The following is a 13,949-nucleotide window of genomic DNA, read 5'->3' as shown; positions in this document are numbered from 1 at the left end:
ACAACAAGCAGTAGTGTGGAGCATAGTGAATAATTATTCACAAAATGCCAAAGTTTCCAGCAAAACTAAACATAAGATACAGATAATTATATATTGCATATTAAAAAAAAATACTTTATCTTTCTTTTTATCTTTTTAAGCAATGTATTTATGGATACAAACGGTGCAGCAACACATGCAGACAACAATACTCACAGGCTTGTATTTTTCCACACTGTGAAAAGCGATTAACATTTTTTAGGCTTACTTGAGAAGGTCTTATTTGTTTCATCAATAAATTGACATGTTGTCCTTGGTAATTACATTGTACCCTGGTAGCCAATGTTTACATAAAAACATACAGCAGCGCAATGCCCACTGAATTTTCATTCATTATATTCTATTAAATTATGTTATTAGCATCCGTATGAAAAAAAAAACATGTTAGAACATTTTTGTTGGTATTTTTCAGGGCACTGGAATAAATAAATGGCATTTCCTTCCATTTCAAAGAGGAGGGGCTGGGTTGGTGTTCGTTTTGTGTTCTGAGCATAGTCACAAAACAAAGATATTTTATTCTGGATTTGTGAGGATTCGTGCCATCACAAATACTGTAAATGGGATAGTTGCTATTCCGGTGCGATGTACTTCCGTGAGTTAACCTCAACAATTTAAAACCTCTGCCCTGACAAAGACAAATGAATACTTTTGTTACTTTGCTGTCGCTTTCATGCAGCTAAAATATTCGCAGCAGAAATCGCTTTGTACTTGCAAAACTTACATTGATTTAGAATGGTCGGTGTTTTAAACCGCATATTGCATAGAGTAAAGACTGTGCCGCATCAGCCAAAACAAGATCTGCAAACAAAACCGCCCCATGTGGTTGCTTGTCCATGACACTTTTTCAAGGTCATGCAGAGGTCATGCAACCGTTTCTCACAAACTCTTCAGGAATTCAGTCCACGGTACACATATTGCATTTCAAATGTATAACACTTGTGTGCATTTGCTGGATTGCAATTTGCTTTACTTTGAATCAACAGACTCAGCCACATTTTGAGACGTTCTTACCTGCCGAATGTTGGAAAAAAATATAAAAAAATATTCTTGCTATTTTAACCCACGAAAGCCAAAGGAGGAAAAAAGTGGATTTGATTGCAGATATACTTGCAAGGCCATTTTCAAGACGGGCCTTTCAAGACAAGCTCACTCTTGTGACCAGGCACTCGGTAGTGTGTAAGGGTGTCATTTTATTATTTCTCCAGCTGTGGAGTTATAAATGATGGAGAGTCGGACTGAGTAGGACTTCACTGAAGGCCGAGGTGTCAAAAGCACGGCCCACTCTGGAAAATCATCAATACCAAGCAGCCGTTTTGGCATGAATGACTCCCTGGGCGAGCAGCCACACCGATATTAGCAAATCTTTGAAATTAGAATATGGAGTTAATTTTCAGTTCTGGGACCTGAGAGTATTTCTTCCTTGAATGTTATGTTTTCATGCGGTGCAGTGTTCATAAAAGCAAATTGTTTCACGGAGTACCGTAATCACGCTTTGAAATCTGTGGTTGTCTATGTGCTATGATATTGTTTTAATAATCGGTGTTTGACAAATGAACGTACTCGAATAAAGTGTAATTGCACATCCATCACACTAGGTGGCAGTGATGCCTTCATTGTCAGTTTGTAAACAATGTTAATTAAGTGATTCAGCAGTTCATATTTTTTTTTAAGTTTTGTTTATTGTATATAACAGTTTTATAGACAATACTTTTGTTGTGAGGTCATTTTTCTTTTTTGCCTCGCATTCAGGGTAAAGGTTCATCAAATTTCCTGTTTCTAGTTTTGTCAAAGCACACCATTTCCTGTTTGTCTCACTTTTCCATCTTGAGTGCTTGGACTACACGGGGAATTCTCATTGCATTTTAGTCTCATGATGAGCAGCATGACCGGATCACCTCCACCATTCCGACACACACCTCACCCACCTACCGTCTCCATTTCCCAACAAAGTTCCACCTTTTCAACTTCCTCGCTAAATAATTATTTTGCGCCAAAGTATTATGGTCATTGCTCAAATCTTCTTTATAGCCATCCATTTTGTTTTCCGCTTATACTGTTCGTGTCTCCAGGTGAGCTTGGTCACCAGTCCATCCCAAATCACTTACAGAGCGAGACAACCAATCACTCTCACATGCACAAAGTCGCTAAAAGGAAACTAAACCAACGTTGCCTCAGAGTCAAGCAATCGGATCACGAGCCATGAGTGACCTTAAAATCTTTCTTCTACTCTTTTTCTTCCAACAGATGTTGAAAGCCAGCAGATTCCAAAAGATAGCGGGACCTCTACGCCACTACCGGTTTATCCTGCAGTCAGATTTCAACTCCTCAATGCTGATCATGTTGTTCTGAGACAGGACAGTCCTGAACCACAAGGGAACTCCAGCCTGAAGGCTCACGCACAGACTTTCCTCATCACAGATCCAGGTCCTGGTTTACTCCGGCCAGCGCTTAATGCTTCATATGGCCCACTGAGTGTGGACGCACCCATTCCACCAGAGATGCTCCTCACTGGGCGCAGGATTGTGCCGGTCATTTTAGGCCGCCAGGTTCGTTCCTCGTCCCCAGTGGTCAAGATCCTCTTCCACATGCCTCGCGAAGATGGCGTAACGCGGGAAAAGATGGAGGATGGAGCTCATTGTGTGACAGCTTACGCATTCTGGGGGACGAGGGAAGTCCGTGGGGCATGCCTGGTATCTCCGGATAGTTACTGTGTGGCGCAACTGAAGCCTGAACCAGCCTGGTTTAGTTCGTCCACGCGACCCAGCGGCTCCAGCAAAGAGGCGGGGCGAACTGAAACTGTAAAGGGGTCTCAGGGCAATCTTGTGGAGGTCTACTTCCAGAGTCGACTGGACAAGACAGGCCAGTGCACCCCGCAGGATAGCCTGCAACGAATTGGAGTTGGAAGGGCGGGGGTCCAGGAAGGGTCAGGAACTCCCTTGAGAAGGATAGGAAGTGTGAATTTGCTTAAAACTCCACCTGGGAATGTGACCTTTTTCCGTTTGAGGTTAGGGGGTGCCTTGGTCATCCAGACTACCTCCAAAACTCTGAAATCTGATGAGAATGTGACATTTTCCGTCTTCTTGGCAAGTACCTCAACCTTGGAGAGTTTCACCCTAAGGTAAGATGCAAATTCAATCATTTTTTTATGACAGTGTTAGGATTTTTTTTTTTTTAGGCCTTTTTTGAGGGATTTCTCATGCTCCATAACTCACATTTTGCAGTCTTGCTCAACCTGTTGAAAATGTACATCTGCTTGCTGGTTTGGGATGTTTCGTGATTTAAAAAAAAAAAAAAAAAAAAAATCCACCCGTGTTGAGAATCTGATATTTGAAAGTTAGATGTTTACAGATGGGTGACACAAAACGGAGACAATGTTGAATTTTCGCAAGTGTGTGTGGCCAGAATTCACAGAAGAACAGAAAAACATTTATAACTCCTGTGCACATTTTTTATATGAATTTGCTCTCTTGTCTTGTATTCTTGCAACTAATCTTAACTTAGCTCCTGATGTAGCGATTTCCTTCAAACTCTCTACACTAAATCAAATACTCTGTCCGGAAGAACCAATTCATCGCCGCTTACAGTTTTTATTACCATTTTTGCTTCTCCGGAAAAAGTTTCTCACGTATATGTGAGCCTTAAGTCAAATTTTCATGGGTTGTCCAAATAGGAAGATCAAAATTTCAATGGCTTACTTCATTCCACATTTCTGATCATTTTTACTCTGCAAAGTTAGAGCAGACATCTTGACATCTCTGCCAGGTGCGTGTGTATGTTGCTGATTTAATTTTTGATTAGTAGCATTAAACAAAAGGAGCTTCATTGACTCCCACAAAGGATTGAGCATTTGCCAAGAGAGAGAAGATGAAACATTGATTGAGATCAAGTCCAGAACAATCAGCCCAACACGAAGAGAGAGCAACACCTCATGCACATCGACCATTTTGCTACCAAACTCAAACCAACAAAAACACTTTGCATTTATTTTTCAATTACCTTGCCCTCGTAGACAATCTGGTAAAAAATTTTCAGTTGATTGCACCGAGGACTAGGCCATTTTATTATTTTGAACAGCTCCTTGTAAACACAAACAGATAATGTATCTCAGCCTTGGTCAAGACACAAGCTCTACTTTTGATTTATTTGTGATTCATTCCAGCCCTTCCCATTTATAAGATTTTAAAAAAATAATTAATTAATTAATTTAAAAAAATAAAATAAACAAATTATATATATATATATATATATATATATATATATATATATATATGTATATATATATATATATATTTTTTTTTTATTATTTTTATTTTTATTTTATTTTATTTTATTATTTTAAAATAATCATCTGGTAAATGTAAAGAAGTATCACATTCATAGAAATATTATTAGCATGCATTCTTCTGGAACAGTGACTCACCCACTTTTGCACCATCAATTTTGTCACTTCTCAAACACTTTAACGAATATTTTTTCTAATATAACGTTTTTTTTTTGCCATTATCCATGGAGAACAAGTGGAATAGAAAAATAGATGCATGAATATAACAGAAAAACAATCACTCTCTTAGTTACAAACACTTGATCTCTGCCTTGCCTCCAAATGTTTGAAATGGTGTAATGCACACGGCAAATATATACAGAGTGAAAAAGGATTTTACACTAAGAGACTTATATAACCTAATAATCAAAAACAATTAGGCAAGAGAGACTTGAGAATCCTGTAGTGTTTTCAAAGTCAGCTATGATGTGAAAAGAACTCATGTTGAATCGTCAGGACATACGGCGTACGCGAGCACCATCATGAGGGACGGACTCCATGCATTTAAATGGTTACTTTAGGCATTTAAACGCTGATGGGGCTTGACATGAGTGCCACCGCGTCTGCCGCTGCCTGCCAGTTACACCGCCTTCATAAATTACTGACATATTTGATCCTGTCTAATGTCTCAGTTAGTGGGGTGGGGACGGGGGAAGGAGTTCTGGAGAGCACTCTTCCATAAGCAGGGACATAATTGGCAAATGATTCACTGGTTTTCATATCTTGACATCCCGCCAACATCCGAGCGATTTCTCTGGGTATTTGACTCCATGAATAATGTATCTTGTTTCATGGAGGAGCAAAACAAACATCTTTCCCGATCCTTTGGGTAAAAGTGAAGGTAATATAGAATAAAAACACCGAGTGCAATCTGTTCCAAGTTTCCGCCGGCTGCCTCCTGATGCACATCACTGTGTAGACTTGCGGGATTCTGATTAGAATGCTTCACGTCGTGCTTTTCTAGCTTTTCCTCTTCACGTAGTTGCATATCATCTAATCCGTGATATCACGCTGCAAACACACTGAACATAATCTGCCGGAAAATGGAGAGACATGCAAAGATACGTGTATTAATCCATGGAAACCAAGTTAAAGCCGCACTTGTATCAGTCCCGCCGACCGTCTCCTGCATCAGGCCGACCCGACACAAGCACACTGACCCGGTGACCTGATGCAGCTCAGCGGCCGTCATTAAATGACATGAATGCCATTGGGTGAAGCGACGCTGACCCCCAAAGCTAAATCTGACGGTGTTTTTTTTTTTTTCTCTAACTATTTGGAATTTTATCCTCTTCACCTGAAATCCCACTTGAAAATCCTACTTTTTGACCGTACAAGTGAAGTTCCTCCGTTTGGGCCAGTGCTTCCAAGTCCTTGTCCGTCTGACCTAGTGCCACATCCAGAATGAGATTGGCCCAGAGTCCGCCACTTAAATCCGAGTGAAGACTCACTCTGAGGAGCTTGGCAAGGTGATTGATAGGTCCTGGGAGAAATCCCTGCTCTACTTCATGTCTTTGACCGAAGATTGAGTCCTCTCCAGCGGGACTTGGCCAGATTATCTGTGGCCCTGATTGAAAGTGAATCAAGAGGTTAACCCTTAAGGGTAGAGATGATTTGAGCCGACTGTGAGGATTAAGCGGGTGCATCTGTGTGCGTGTTACATGTGCGATTTCATGCATGTTCATATCCACCTGTTAGACACTGCAGGATGCGTGTGTGCGTGTCTATTTTCAATATAATCATCAGGCACATGCATTACCTGCTGCGCATCTGATTGGACAGCGGCCAAGTCAAAAAAGCCTCAAGTTGCTTTTTTTACGAGGTGGAGTTTGACAAACAGGAAAACAGACATTTTAATCGAATATGAGAGGGTGAGGGCTTGCAAGCGGGGATATCCATTCTCACGATCCTTTGGGGCGTTACATTAGAAAAATGACTCGTTAAAGTGTTTGAGAAGTTTTGGAGAAGTGACAAAATTGATGGTGCAAAAGGGGATGAGTCAACTGTTCCAGAAGAATGCATGCTAATAATATTTATATGAATGTGATAGTTCTTTACATTCATCAGATTGCTATTTAAAAATAAATAAATAAATAAAATAATAAAAATAAAATAATATTAATATTATTATATATATATATATATAATATATATATATATATATATGTATTTGGCATTTTTGAAGAGCTTTTCTCTGTGCCGGCACTGCATATTGATCCACGAATTGATCTCAGCCCTCGTCTGGTGTCAGTTGAAATGTCAGCGTTTGTACGTCCATTTCAGTGCTAACTTACAGCAGTTTGTCTGTGACCTTGACCCAGCCTCTATGCTAATTGATTGCTCCCGTTTTTGTCTGTTTGATTGCAAAATATTCTGCGTGTCGATTAGAAAGTGCACTCCGCTTTACATATTACATATTACTTATTTTGAGGACAAGAATTGCCAAGGCTGGCAGGGTATTATTATTATTATGCCGAACACCTCCCCCAAGCACACGAATGACAATGGTAATTTGAGTAAAAAAAAACCTAATAATTACTGCGTGTGACATGAGGTGAGTCAAAATGCAACCAAAAACAAGCGGAACTCAGTCTGTGACTTGATCCCAAAATGTTTTACAGGAGGCAATTACTAAAAGAGGTCAAGCTGAGTCGAAAAATCTTGAATTTCTCCGTGAACAAAACAATGCGATGTGGAACTGATTGTAGTCATTTTTTTTCCTGTGCCCCAAAATTCTCATTTCAGTCCAACACAAGTGATGTTTGTGTGCTTCAAAATGAGAATATGATGCACTTTCAGGACACTACAAAAAGATAAAGATCTCTTCTGAGAACTAACGTGACCATGGAGATTGAATAAATGTTTGACTAGAGAAAAAAAATCATTTGGAAAACAGGCATTATTTGAGTGTCAACTGTCGGCAAAAGAACCTTCGTCAATCAAGTGGCAGTTTGGAAGCACAATACATTTTTTTTTTTTTTTTGTGAGATATCTTTCCAAATGATTCTATTCAATGTGCTGGCGCTTCAGTGGGTTTCTCTGGACTCCCTGTGGAATATATCCAACTCTTTCCCGAATCCTTGGCATGAGCAAATTGGCTCGTATTCGTAGACAAATCACATCCGACTTCACACATTATAACTTTGGATCAGAATCATTTTATGCCCCCCAAATCACTTGAGCACATATGGCTTAAAGGCCCGTGCTATGATCTATTCCCACGATGCATCAGGACTGTTGTGATGTAACAGCCACACGGAGGCTTGATTGCTCTATAAACTCAGGTGTCAGTTGGACCCTCCGGGGACGGTTGCTTCCATTCGCATCCGTCATCAAAAGTGTTGTCAGTGCTGCGTCATGTGTTTGAATCTGATTAACTCCCACTTCTCTCGGGGCCAACAAAAATTAATGCTAATTAATGCTAATTCTCAGTCTGCCCGCAGCTTGCGACTCATCTGTTTGTTGGTTACTCGCCACATCAAGCTGAACGTGATTGATACAACACAGAGAAAAAAAAATATAAAACCAAAACTAACAGGCCCTTTGTGGAAAGAAAAATAAATCCCTTATCGTTATTTCATTGTGATTCGCCACAGTTTTTGGAAACATCTCAATTTCACCAAATTCCGGCCAGATTTGTTGAATCGTGGAATTAATTAAATTTTAATTGTCAGACAAATTAAGGCAGGATCTCACAAAGAAACAGACACCCACAATCCAAAGAAATTCAAGAGTAAATTAGAAGCAAATGATTGAAAACCTACCGTTCTGGAAAAGGTGACAAGCTTTGGGACTCCAGCAAACTTTGGTCACAACCATCACATATAAATGGAGAAAAATGGGAGCACTGGTGGTTGGAGAACCTGACGGGAAGTCTTCAGCCAAAAACTACTCCAACAATGCAAGACTTAGACGCACTATTCGAAAGGTACATCTGTTTGATCCAATGCCTCCATCTGCCTTCGGAACTATCGCAATTTTGCATTCCATGTGCTTATTAGCATGGACATGACAATTACCGCAGATTTGTGTAGCTCCTGTATCATCAAATCCCAAAGGTACTTTACTAGATTTAGTTGTGGGGACTGCCAGAGGTGCAAAACCTTGGTTATACAACATTAATGCCACTCTGTTTTAAAATCATTTTCCTTTGCTTCTAGGTGGACCCAAATTGTGTGTTGTAACATCAACACTGGTCGGGCTTGTCGACAGAAGATTTTATTGCAAAAATTCAACTCTGTTGTTCAGATGCCATGGCAGTTAATTTAGAGCCTCCGGAGAGGGGGAACAACTTTCCCGTTCGAAGTCGGTGTTTGATGTTGGTGTATTTGTTTACTGCAGGGCGACATTCAAGCCGGGATTGTCGTTCAACAACGTGCGACCCAGTGACTCGCTGCTGTGGGACGTCAAGGCCGAGCCCGGCAGGGTCATCATCCCGAACACCGTCTCAATTGTTTGTCAGAAGAGAGCTGCAGTCACAGCAAAGAGGCCAGTACACTACATTTGGATCGTTACATACTGTATAATGTTAGTGTTAAAGGTTTGTTTTTGTGCAATGCACGATGAGACAATACAAAGATCTCGAGACATGATGACAACAAAGCACTGAATTTCTATTTGTTTATGAGGAGGATATTAATTATAGCAATTTAGCTTTAGCACATACTACTTTGAGAACTCAAGATTTTTTCTTCCTGTTGTTGTCCAAGGTATTGAGATACAGCTGAAGTTTGAAATCAATCGGGTTAGCCTCCTCGGACAAAGGGGCAAAAGTATGACCCCGGTTAATGTGGGAAAAAATGTTCCAAAATTTTACATTCAAATACGCATAGCTCACATCTTGCACATTTTAGGGCAGGGTTGGGCAAACCTTTTGATTGGCGGGCCACAATGGGTTCTACCGGACCTGGAGCAGATAGATGGAGCAGATGGTATTCTCACCTCATCGGAAAAAAAAATATAATTTTAAAATGACATTTTAAATGAAAGTGAACAAAAGCATTACACCAATATATATGTCTTTGAAAAACCACAATATTTAAAAAAAATAAAACATGAACAAGGTTTATTCATTTAATCTTTTTCAAGTTGGGCGGGCGGATTAAAACGTTTAACGGGCCGCATATGGCCCACGGGCCGTAGTTTGCCCACACCTATATTAGGGCATGGCTACCAAAAACTACATGTGCCCCCCCCAATTTCCTTAGCCCTACGTCAAACATGATGGGAGGGGGCTATATTAAAGGGGGTGCCAGTGACCCATTCTTTTTTTGCATTTGTGTACCATAACGTTCTCTAATAGTTTGCAAGGCCCATTCAGTGTACAATGTTTGGTACGTTTTTGTTCATACTTAGACCCTCAACATGGTTAAAAAAATATTTGTATCATTTCTTTCCCTCAACTAATCAGAATCAATCAGAAGCCGAATCGATGAGCAATATCAGTGATCCCCTTTTATTGTTTATTATTTCCATGACGACAGGTAATTATTGACTTAGAAATGCCTCGAAAATCAATGGCGTTTCAAATTAATCAGAACGTGCCTCAAACTTCATTAGCTGCATTGGTTAATGACGATCAATATCATGCGATATGTTCACATTAATGGCGCACGCCTCACAGAATGCATCTCTGCCCAGCAACCTCCCGCCCAGGCGCACCGACCGACGGACCGACGGACCGACCACCCATCGTCCGGCCCGACCCACTTATCCGTAATCATCCATAATCACGGCTCCGTTATCCAGGCTTAAACGCTTGGACGTTCAGAAGGGAGGATTAGAAAAGAGAGATTTTCCAAGTTGTGTCCCATGTACTGGGCTCAACAGGACAGAACGGCCCTCCCTCCCAAACCTTCACACACGCACACACACTGGATTCTCAAGTGATATGACGGACGGTTTAACATCCCTCCCAATAGAGGGATTTCCAGGAAAAAGGAGGCAAAACGCCTCCTTTGATGCTTCTCATTCCCAATTTCACAAAGACGCAGACAGTCGGCCCAGCTAAATCTACCTGTGTCAGTTCCAATTATTTACGAAAAAATATATCATCTTATTAAAAAGCCGGAGCATATATATGATGTGGTATTAGTGATGAATGTGAAATGTTACGAGCAGCTTGCATGTCAAACATATTTCACTTGAGTGGTGCTAAAACTGTCCCAGATGTTGACTTGTTTAACCTCATCCATCAACACCAGCGGATTTACAGTTTTTGGGTTATTTTTTGTGCAACGTGTTGGCAATGATGCTAAAAGCTGGTTACAAATATAACTAATGTTTTAATGTCGTAAACAAGGGCAGCATGGTGACCTAATGTTTGGTACGTCTGACTCACAGATAGTTCGGAGGTTCGGGGTTGCAATCTTGGCTCTGTGTAGAGGTTGCACAATCTAATAATCCAAAAATGCGCATGTTGGATTTTTTTTTTTTTTTGAATATTCAAAAGATGTGAATGCGAGTGTGAATTCTCTTTTGTCTATATGTGCCCTGTGATTGACTGGTGACCTGCACGGGTGTATCCAGCCCCTCGCCCAAAGTCAGCTGGGGTCCAGTTTCTCATCAAACGGGACAATTGCGATTAAAACTGGACTGTGTACTCAGATTTCTGAAGCTTTGGAATGCAGAGAAGATATTTTTACTTCAATTGGTTGTTAGACACAGTTTTGGTTGAATTAAATTATTTACAGTTTTTGCATCAGTATTTATCCAATATTTACTTTAGATTTTTTGGGGGGCTGCTTTTCATTGTGCTTTCATGTAAAAGCATTCTGACCCTCTTTGATGTTTCCCATTTTTGCGATGCAGGCACTTATACTGAAACTATTTCAATTCCTGTTTTTTCCTTCTTTTTATCCACATCGCTTCTATTTACTCAATCTGTTTCCATGTTATTTTGAGAACATTTATTGTGCGGACCTCAAAAGTCAAATATTACCAACATTATAAATATTTTAGATTATGTTCGTATCACTGGCATCAGGCCAAAATCGTTTACCTTCACAATAGTCACGTTTCTGGACGCCATAAATGGCAAGTTTGTTCAACTATGAGCATTGCAAGAGATTTTCAACACTTGAGGTAGATTAATAATATGTCAAAATAACATCCCCGTGTGTGGACTGACCAATACTATAGATTTTTACGTTATGGAAATTAATTTATTTTCAGTTTTGTTTAACGATAAAGATTTTCTTGCTCTATAATTCCAGCATTAAATGGATACGTCTCAATCTTAGGTGATTTTAGCAATTAGCATTATTTCTTCGTTGTTCCTCGTAATCCCTTCGTTTGAACGATACTTGACAGGAGGTGATGATTATCGACTTCATTGCAACCCCTCAAAGCTTTTAGGGATCGTCTCTGTGGTACAATCGGCGGAAAACCTAAAATTTTGCTAATAATTGTGTTTTAAAGCTTCGGGGCAGAGTTGCTAAACACTATTCCAAAAAGGCTTCCTGAAAGAAAAAATAATCAGGCATTAGATAAAAACAAAATATTATGCTGACAACAAGTAAGTGTGGCTCACTGTAAAGAAGCGAAAGAAATTCAGTGAGGAGTAGGCGAGAACATTTTTAGAGCTCACGCACTTTGTTGCGTGTTGAATTTTAATGAGCGTCGATGATTTGGAACCGGAGCGGATGCCCAAAATAAGTTTGTGAAAAGCTGGTGGCAATATAAAATACTGTTGGTTTGGTGTCTTTTGTTGCAACTAAAATCCCAACGTGTGACTACGCCGAGAGTTTTTGTCAACTTACATTTCAGTTCAAGGAGTGCTTCAAAGGTTTCCTAATATTTACTTTTTTTTTGGCATCAAGGAGGCAAGACTAAATCATCTTTCCTCACACTCACTTCGTTCCCCAATGTAAGATTTTTTTTAAGGCATTCTTGCTTGCTCCTAGGTTTGTTTTTCCAAAATCATTTCCAGGTCTTTTATATGCAATATTTTCTTGTCTCACAACCGAGTAAACAAAAGAGTGCAAACCTCTTTTGAACGTTTTCACCCGCATTTTAAATGTCGAGAAAAAGAAGATTGCAGACAGGTCTCAGGTGTGTGCTGATGCTGTGGCACGGCACTGCTTGGAGCTAACTAACAAAGATATATATATATATATATATATATATATATATATATATATATATATATATATATATTTGATTTTTATATACATATTTTTTTATTCATTCTATTGAACCCTCATTTTTTTTTGTGAGGTCATAGGGTTATGGTGGTATGGTTATGATCACTGAAATCTATGAGGAACGTGCTACAAAATGCTGTAAAAACTTTTCTTAGCTGCAGATTAGCGGCAGATGATATAATGATTCCACATTAACATATTGCTCATTAGTGATGTCACCAAGGAGGATATTACATGAGTAACATTATTTTACGACGGTGATTAGGCAATAAATTGGCCTTTTGAAGAATATTCTTCAATGTGGTAAATGAATCGAGATGATATATAGTGGATATAAAATGTCTACACACCCCTGTTCAATGCAAGGTTTTTGTGATTAAAAAAAAAAAAATGAGACCAAGATAAGTCCTTACAAAACAAGATTTTGACCTACATCCTGAATAATGCAATTCAATATGTTTTTAATCTTTTGGAGGGGGAAAGTAGAAATATAAAACTGAATTTATGTGGTTACGCACCTTTTTATCGTTGGGATGTGTTCAATTTCAGGTAAAATGGGAGTCAAAACTCACCTGCCGCCATTTAAAATACGGCAGATTAATTCCAAATGAATTTGAAGTGTTCTAGTAGGCTTTTCTTGCCTTTTTGCCCCTTTCTTTTGCATGCTCGATTGAAGCCTTGGGTTATTGTGTTAATACTGACTGCTCTTTTGAACTGTTTAGAATTTCTTACACCTTGTATAAGTATCCAGATCTAGGTGGGGAAACAAAAGCATAATTCTCCCACCACCGTGCTTCGTGGTATGTTTGCTGTTCTTTTAGTGACGATCGATAAGGAAAGAAGCGTTGAAAGGATTGACCTGGGTCTCATGTTTTTACATCACAAAAGCCTGTCCCAAGACAAAGTGTTCAACTTTTTACGTGCAATGTGCATGAATTTTAACGTGACTTTCTCCAACAGGGGTCTTGTTGAAGTTTTCCAATTGGTCCTTGTGCCAAAAGATGTCTCAGATATGGTTGAGACTCACGCAATCTCCTGGAGACTTGATCAGCCGGGGAACGTCAGGGATGTGGGCCAGATGCGCATTTACACAACCCAGAGAGACTATGTGGGACTGGCGCCTCTGGTCATGGTAAGAAGCGTATACATGCCGTTGTGTTCGTCATTACATGAGACTCTTGTGGCACTCACTCCTTGCTTTTTGTCATACGGAGCCAGTGAGACGGTTGCGGTTGAATGCTCAATAAATGGTGTTCTAGACATCTTTTCTCCCTTATGCCACTGTTTCACTCTACAACGTTATAAAGTACTTGTGCCAGTTGCTGGTAAGCCGAGGTTACAAGTGAGCTGAGTCAACAACATGCGGCTTAAACCACCTTTTTATATTCTTACTCGAACATTTGAGGATAGGGGGGCTCGATAACCGCTTAGGTAACGTTTATTCG

General features: G+C 39.8%; 1 protein-coding gene across 1 annotated transcript in view; it reads left to right on the top strand.

The window, feature by feature from the left end:
* The window catches only part of LOC148319469 (transmembrane protein 132D-like), a 29,703-nt gene that overhangs the window by 671 nt on the left and 15,083 nt on the right, over positions 1–13,949 (top strand). The window contains exons 2-4 of the mRNA XM_088282073.1: positions 2,284–3,157; positions 8,702–8,848; positions 13,465–13,636. Coding sequence (XP_088138199.1) covers positions 2,284–3,157; positions 8,702–8,848; positions 13,465–13,636 — 1,193 coding nt within the window. The remainder of the gene's footprint in view (positions 1–2,283; positions 3,158–8,701; positions 8,849–13,464; positions 13,637–13,949) is intronic.

The sequence above is a fragment of the Idiotropiscis lumnitzeri genome, chromosome 18 (assembly GCF_059441095.1).
Source record: "Idiotropiscis lumnitzeri isolate Australia: NSW breed Sydney's pygmy pipehorse chromosome 18, RoL_Ilum_1.0, whole genome shotgun sequence".
NCBI lineage: Eukaryota > Metazoa > Chordata > Actinopteri > Syngnathiformes > Syngnathidae > Idiotropiscis > Idiotropiscis lumnitzeri.
This window is presented reverse-complemented; position numbering and strand designations above follow the sequence as displayed.